At 35.6% G+C, this 8652-nt stretch overlaps 1 protein-coding gene across 1 annotated transcript in view; it reads right to left on the bottom strand.

The window, feature by feature from the left end:
* Positions 1-8652, bottom strand: part of Alg13 (ALG13, UDP-N-acetylglucosaminyltransferase subunit) — a 60784-nt gene that overhangs the window by 48098 nt on the left and 4034 nt on the right. The window contains 1 exon segment of the mRNA XM_026778482.1: positions 6627-6765. Within this exon segment, the coding sequence (XP_026634283.1) occupies positions 6627-6765 (139 nt within the window).

The following is an 8652-nucleotide window of genomic DNA, read 5'->3' as shown; positions in this document are numbered from 1 at the left end:
TCTGTGAGTTCGAGACCAGCCTGGTCTCCAGGACAGGCTCCAAAAACCAGAGAAACCCTGACTCGAAAAACCAAAAAAAAAAAAAAAAAAAAACCTGATAGCCTTTTTTACACACCAGTACTAATATCTTTTATCTCTAATAGTCTGTATAATTGTCTTAAAGTGAATTAAGTCAATTAAGACAGTTATCTAAGACGGGCAGTGGTGGCTCAGGGTTTTACTCCCAGCACTGAGTCAAGGTAAGCCATTTCTAGAATGGCTAGTTCAAGCTAGAGCCAGGGCTGTAACACAACGAAACCCTGCCTTGAAATACCAAAATAAATAAGACAATCCTCTGCCCTTGATCCTCAGAGAACTTTTATAAATTTCAAAACGCGAATCCCAAGTTTTAGTTCTAAGTACCAGAAATAAGTTTAGTTCTAAGTACCTTGGTGTCATGCACCAAGGAAACTCCTGGTATAGAATTACTACTACTGAAAAAAAGGATAACTTTTAACAATTTAAATTTAAAAATATCCCTGGGTTAGCTATGAAATAAAACAAATAAAAGCTTAAAACGAATATTATGCCATGGTAAGAAAAAATGCAGGACTCAATCAAGTTGTTTCTCATGGTATTTCTGTCAAAAGGCTGTTTTCTTAAGCAAATTGTCACCTCTAGTATTTTTCCTCAGTTGAGAAAATACACAACTTAAAATGTTGAGAAATTTTTGTCAAGCAAAATTCAAATTATCTTGACTTAAAATCTCATAATATAAAATACCACAAAGGTATAGTCAGAAATATTACCACATACCACAAAGGATTGTTGAGTAACTAAAACTACATTATGTGGTCTAGTATTAAGTATTAAAGAATTGGAAGCCTGTTGCTTTTCCAGATATATCTGAATAGACTATTTCTGATTCTTTATGGTTAGTCATTCAAGCCACAAAGTCATTTAAAAGCATACCTATTAAAGCATCAACATAAACATCAGACCACAATTTTCTCAAATGAGAAAGGTATTTTAAAAGACCAATTAAACATTAGGCTTCTATCTCTAGATGTTAAATAAAACCTTTTGTAAAATTAGTATAGGGGGCTGGAGAAATGGCTCAGTGGTTAACAGCATTGCCTGCTCTTCCAAAAGTCCTGATTTCAATTCCCAGCAACCACATGGTGGCTTACAACCATCTGTAATGGGGTCTGGTGCCCTCTTATGGCCTGCAGGCACACATACAGACAGGATATTGTATACATAATAAATAAAATAAATTTATTAAAAAAAATTAGTATAGAGCTGGTGAAAGGCTAAGAATGTGACTTAGTAGTGTGTGCCTTGCAAGGACTTGAGCAAGTGCCCCACCAAGGACATAAAAATGGAATACATGATACAATGGGATTATAAGCTCAAAACTGAGGTGGAAACAAGGTGCTCACTGGTCAGCCCATCTAGTCTAGTAAGTGACCTGGCCAGGGAGCAATCAACTTAGAAGTAGATGTTATTTGGAGATAAACCCTGAGTTTGTTCTCAGGCCTCCAAATAAATAGGCACATTTTCTTAAAAAAGATAACTATATATAATAAAGGCATAATTACTATTAATTCTCACCTATGAAGATGTGAACTATTTACACTTAGATATCTAATTCTCACCAAAATTTTAATTCAAACAGAGTATTTTCTCAAGAACCTACTTTTACCATCAGTAAAATTTAGTATAAACCCAAGTAAGGGACAATCAAGAAAACAAATCGAATATATGCAAATACATTGCCAAGTAAAATGTTTGAAACAAAAGTTATGCCTTTAACAGTCACGATCCCATCTATTCACCTGATTTAATTTCTTACTGCATAGGCTCAGAAGAACCTGAAACTCACTATGTGGCACAGCTGAATTCCAGAGTGCTAGGATTACAGCACCATCATGCCAAACTCTCAAATTTCTATTTTATGGATAAACTGTATCTAAAATTTCTACCAATAAACTATTAGACTTAAATATATTATCTTAAAAGTTCTGAGACCAAACTCAGAAATTTTATATATTGAGTTCTTGTAATCTAAAAACTATGTATTTAATTATATGTGTAATTATACATATCACACAATTGTAAAATAATTTTTATAAAACATAAATTGCCAAATTCTGTTATACATTTCATCACTGTAGAAGGTATTATTTAATTTTGGGTTTTCATGTAGTTATTTTTCTGTATATCTGTGCACCACACACATGCCTAGTGTCCACAAAGGCAGAGGGGGTAGGATACCCCGCCATGTGTATATTGATAAATAGAACCCGTGCCCTCTAAAGTTAACATATATTTTAAGAACCAAACTTATGTCCTCTGAAATACAACTCAACTACTGAACTCGCTTCGGCCACCAGATGTGAATTATAGTAACTCAGTGGTAGAGCCTATTACCCAGCATGTGTGAGGTCGTAAGTTCAAACCCTACTATGTCTATCCAAATGAATAGACCAATGACATGGATCGCCAGCAAATGTCCTGCTGCCAAGCCTAGACACCCACATTTGATCCTAGGGACTAACACGGCTGAAGGACAGAAACATCCCAGTTGTCTTCTGACTTACACATGAACATATCCATACACACAAAAAATTAAAAATGTAAATAAAAAACAACCAAGTCATACTGTTATATCTTTGGATTTATTCTCTATTCTTTAAAGCACTGATAAGATTATCACATTCTACTTACGTGTGTATGCATTCATTCATGTGAATGTAGGGATGTGTGCCATGGTCAGCTGGTGGAAATAAGAGGAAAACCTCAAGCTCAATGGTTAATTTCCAACTTGTTTGATACAGGGTCTCTTTTAGCCACTCACTGTTGTGAACACCAGGCTGGCTAGCCCAATATCTTCAAGGGATTCTGTCTCCATCTACCATCTCATCATAGGCAAAGGGATTCTAGATACACACTACCATCCCTGACTAATGTTGATTATGAGGATGCAAACTCAGGTCCTCACACTTGTGCACCAAGTACACTTTATTCCCTGAGCCATCTCCCCAGCCCTTCTCAGAGGAGCAAATATTATCAGGTGTGGTAGTGTGTGCCTGTAATCTCAACACTTGAAGGATCAGAAGTTCAAAAGGTAAACTTATATCTACTTTATTCTTCAGAATAAAACTTACTTGAAGTACAGTAGATCAATTACTTTGATCATCTTTTTCAGATAACTATTAGCTCCCACAAAGTAAACCCATTTTTCTCTGCATAATACAAAAAAAGCTGTCTCAAGATTATAAACCAACAGATGCTAACTTTCTCACCAAATGTTACATTGTTAGCATTGTATTCTTTTCTTCAAAGTAACATGTTACTAATATCTGATTTCTATTAACATTTTTCAATTTTTTCAGTTTTGTGCTTTTGTTTGTTTCAGTTTTTGGAAACAGAGTTACTGTGTACCCCTGGCTACCTTGAAACTTAATCTGTAGACCAGACTGGCCTTAAACTCGGAAATCCACCTGCCTAAGCCTCATCAAAGGTGTGCCCAGGTTGTTTTTGCTGGGTTTTGTTGTTGTTATTGCTTAAGCAATCAGATATCCATTTAAGATTCTAGGACAAAACTGTGAAGACTACATTTTCAAAGTTAGCAACTCACTACATCACTACATACTCAAATGTTAGAGAAGCTTCATAAATTTACTGATTAGGATTTGGACCGAACTGCAATGTTTATGCCACAAAATTCTCTATATATTCTATTTTTATAGTAAATATATTAATTTGTATTGTTCTACAAATGCATTTCATAAACTTATTTTGATTTTATCACATTTCATGAACTGGATTTAGGGGTATTTTAAAGTGTTGAGAGTTTATTTTTGTAATCCAACAACTTTATCCAAAAATGCAGAAAATTTTTCTGGCTGGCCAGGAGGATAACATTTCAGTGTTGATAAATCCATTGACTGTAACAGCCCAGGAAGCGTGCTAAAACAAAAGAAGAAAAATATCAGGTAGCATGAGAGAAAGTTCCATAGCTTATCTGCTGCCCATTTGATGAATGAACTGTGAATTTTTGTAATTTTAATATTATGGGGATATACACACTATTATTGCCAACACGAAGAGTACCATAAAATATTGGATAAATTGAATAGACATTTTTAGTTCAGTCAAATGAAGTGTTTCAGAAATGTCGTTTCAAGGAAATTTTAATTATACTGCTTTTTAATACTCTCCAAAACCAAACAAACATAAAATAAAGCAAAGTTAATTTATGAAAACTGAATAAATGAAACCAAAACAATAGGTATCAGAAAAGAAAGCTAGGGTTATTATACTAAATAATATGCATATCGACTGTAAGAAAACTATTTTACTGAAAATTACCATGAATTCATAACTAATCAATATGTAGTCATCATGTATGTTGGAAATAAGGTTCTAAACAGCATAAAACTTACTTCAGAAACTTAAACAAGTGAACTAAATTTGAACAGACATACCACCATCCAACCTAGGTTTGGGTAAAATATAATCAATGATTCTTGATACTATCAGAAATGACTTTTCTGAAATTAAATAGTTTCTAAAAATGTTTAAAAGATAGGGTGAGGGCAAAGAAATTGCTCTGAGGGTAAAAGTAATTATCACCACGCCTGAAAACGGTGAAACACACATGGTAGAAGGAGAGAACAATTCAAAGTTGTCCTCTGTCTTTAAGGCCCACAATACAGCATACATATATAAATATTTTTTTTCAAAAAAAAAAGGGAAGCATACAGGTCATTTCATCCTGCAGAAAAAGTTAGGATGTCTTTATATATTTTTTTTAAAAAAATCTATTTTGTTGTATTTTATAATATACTAACAAAAAAAAAAATTCAGAGCTAACTAGCTGGGGACAGTAGCCCATACCTATCTATCATCCCCAAAGCTCAGAAGGATCAGGAGCTCAAGGTTAGCCTGTGCTATACAGAGATCATCTCCAAAAAAATAGAAATGAACACATTTTGAATGAAATTCCTTTTCAACAGCCCCTAGAAATATTAACTTTGATAAATTTAACATTCTTTAGGAAGATCTGTTCCTATGAAGTTGTCAACTTTTTTTTTTTTTTTTGGTTTTTCGAGACAGGGTTTTTCTGTGGCTTTGGAGCCTGTCCTGGCACTAGCTCTGTAGACCAGGCTGGTCTCTAACTCACAGAGATCCGCCTGCCTCTGCCTCCCAAGTGCTGGGATTAAAGGCGTGCACCACCATCGCCCGGCTATGAAGTTGTCAACTTTTAACAGTATCAAGTACCTAAAGGCAGATACACCAATTATCTGAACTGTTCCTAATTTCTAGCTTTTCTTCTGAGTCATTTTACCAAGACATTTCCTTTCTTTCATCATTATAGTTAAGCACACTACCAGTTTTACTGTTTGAATAGTAATCACTGACTAAATCTGTCTTCTCCCACTGAAAACATCAAGCTTAGTTCACTGATATATATGTATGTATGTATATACCAAATGTCTGAAAAAGCATGTCACAACAAGTGTTTCATACTTAATGAATGCACAGGTATACACCAAATGTCTGAAAGAAACAAAAATAAAATCCAAAGACACACTTACCATGTTCTAACTTTAATATAAGATATAGACATACAATTAATTTCTTGATGAGATTACTTTTTTAAAATATCAAGTTAGAAAAGTTTTTAAAATTAAGCAACTGGGAATTACTGACCTGGCCCTTTGGCAAGCTTCTAGTGTCCCAAAGAAGAACTAACAGAAAAACAGCATTTTTCTTCAAGCTTCTACTGTGATGCTGATAAAACAATACTCCTTACCAAAGATCCCTTTGCTTAAAGTGCTTCGTGGCTTCTCATTAAACATAAAATAAAATTAGAACTCTTAAATGAGCTTATGCCCTCCCAGCTTGATATTCATTCTTCCCTGGTCACTATGCTTTTACCATACCAACCTTCCCTGTTCCTCAAGCATTCCAAACTCCAAGTTCATTCCTAAATTAAAGGTTTTGTAACTCAAGCTCCTTTGTCTTTAAATTTTATATGATTGGTTCTTCCTTCTAATTCAGGACTAACCTCAAACATCAGGTCATTTGTCAAGCCTCTCCTGAAGTCTACCTAATTCTTCCTATCCCAGCTACAATATTGTCCTGTCCTTTTATTTCTAGCATAGTTCATCATGTGAAACTCTAGCACCATAATGTAAATATTATGTTTGCCACTGTAACCCAAGCACTTAAAACAGTACCAACTTTTTATTAAGTAGAAGAGAATATGTGAATGAATATAGGGGCTTCCAGTGGATTTACTAAAAGTCAAACTTTAACAACTAAAACTCATATATATGAAACTGTCTAAATAACTGAATTAATTAGTCCTTAATATAAGCATACACCTTCTTTGAACACTGAAAACCTGAATAGTGAACTATAAAACTTTGTTTCTTGGAAATCTGCACACCCATACGCACTTTCAGACATTCAAATTCACATACACAGAGTTGTCCATGAATACAGAAAAAGACAACACAGAACCAAGTCAAAGCTAAGACAAATAAGAGGTTACAGTGTGTGAAAAGTGTAAAAGTCAAAAGGTTAGACAGGTGGGTAACAGCTGGGAAGGAATTGATCAGTCTCTAGTATACCTGCAGGTACAATAGAAGAGATGTCCTTCTTTGTGCAACTGCTTTGCCAATTCGAACTGATGATTGTTCATTAACTTTTCATTTACAACTACCACAAGTGGCTTGCCTTTTTCCAGACTCTCCAAGCAACTTCCTGCACCTACAAAAATAACTTATTAAATCAATTTTTTTAACTTATGGTACACTATCATCATAGTTTTATTTCTAAAATTAGTCAGTAAAACCAAACCTTTTACTTATTTCTTACAAATGACAAACATTAAGTTTAGTGGCACATGCCCCAAATTCCAGCATGTGGGAGATTAAAGCAGGAGCATCATGGGTCACACAGGCAGACTCTGTATCAACAACAACAAAAAAAAAACGTACCAACTAATTTTTCTCTAATGTATTTTTGAGGGGAGGGGAATAGAAAGTCTACAGCCTAATCTTGCCTGAAACTTGCTACAAAGTCCAGGCTGACATTGAACTTACCGTTACCATACTGTCCTGTATACATACAACCTCCAGAGCTCTGAGATTACCAAATCCCTAGCTGCTACCATTAACTTCACTTCTATCCAAATATAAACAGAAAAGGCAGGTTTATGCCCTAAAGACACCCACATTAAAAGCTGAGTTCAATCTGTAACACCAATTAGGAGAGGAAGGAGACAGGAAATCCCTGGAGTTCATTAACCTATCAGGTGACCTGAACTGATAACTCCAGGTTCAGTGAGACCCTGTTTCAAAAAATAATGTGGAAAGCTTCGAGATGGCTCAGAAATCAAGAGCATATTCTGTCCTGTTCTCTTTCAGAAAACCAAAGTTTGATTGGGTCACTCATAGCTACCTGTAACTCCAGCTCCATCCAGGGTGTACAAATACACACAACTAAAAAATACATATTAAAAAAACAGTGGGAGCCGGGAGGTGGTGGTGCACGCCTTTAATCCCAGCACTTGGGAGGCAGAGGCAGGCGGATCTCTATGAGTTCGAGACCAGCCTGGTCTACAGTGCAAGTTCCAGGACAGGCTCCAAAACCACAGAGAAACCCTGTCTCGAAAAACAAAAAAAAAAAAAAAAACAGTGGGAGCACACCTTTAATCCCAGCACTCAGGAGGCAGAAGCTGACAGATTGTTGTGAGCTCAAAGCCAGCCTGGTCTACATATTGAATTTTAGGCAAGCCAGGACTACATAGTGAGACTATATATATAAACTAAACGTGGAGAACAACCCAGTAAGACACACCCAGTAAGAAACCCATTGTCTACCTCTAGCCTCAACACACACAGATGTATTACTCACACATACACACACAATCACACAGATGTACATGCACGGACGGACATCAGACACATACCAGATACAAAAAATAAAGGTGATTTTTAAAAATTGAGTTTTTAAGATAGCCCCAGAGCCCACATGGTAGAAGACAACAGACACACACAGACATACATATACACACACACACACACAGAGGAAAGGATAGGGGAGAGGAAGAGAAGTAGGTAGAGGAAGAAAACAAATTAAATGCACTAAATTTTTCTTACATTTTAAAGTACTAAAACAGAAAACAGTCCTTATGCTTTTACCCCTGAAGGCTATTCCCAAGATAGTCATGAAGATCACCACGAATGTGCAAATTTTATGATCACTTCTACTTTGAGATTTAAAATTCCTTAGAGGGCTAGGGAGAAGGCTGAGCAGACACATGTCACAAAGCATGAAAACCTGAGCTCCCACCATGGAAACCCCAGAGTAAAGAGAATCAATTCCCACAAGTTGCCTTCTGACCTTCACATAACATGCCATGGCACACTTGCAACCATACACACAAGTAAATGACATTTAGGAGGACTATTAGAGACTATTTAGAGTTAATAAACCCTTTTTGTAAGTGTTAGGGTAGTAATTAAGACAACTCTGCTGCTAAATTGTTATATTCTACAATTACGAATTACTGAACATCCATGTGTCTCAGGTAACCTCACACCTAACAAAATGTGGATGCTAATAATGACTTCTCTTGTGTTTTTTTTTTTT

This window comes from Microtus ochrogaster, unplaced genomic scaffold (genome assembly GCF_000317375.1).
Source record: "Microtus ochrogaster isolate Prairie Vole_2 unplaced genomic scaffold, MicOch1.0 UNK180, whole genome shotgun sequence".
In the NCBI taxonomy this organism is placed as follows: domain Eukaryota; kingdom Metazoa; phylum Chordata; class Mammalia; order Rodentia; family Cricetidae; genus Microtus; species Microtus ochrogaster.
This window is presented reverse-complemented; position numbering and strand designations above follow the sequence as displayed.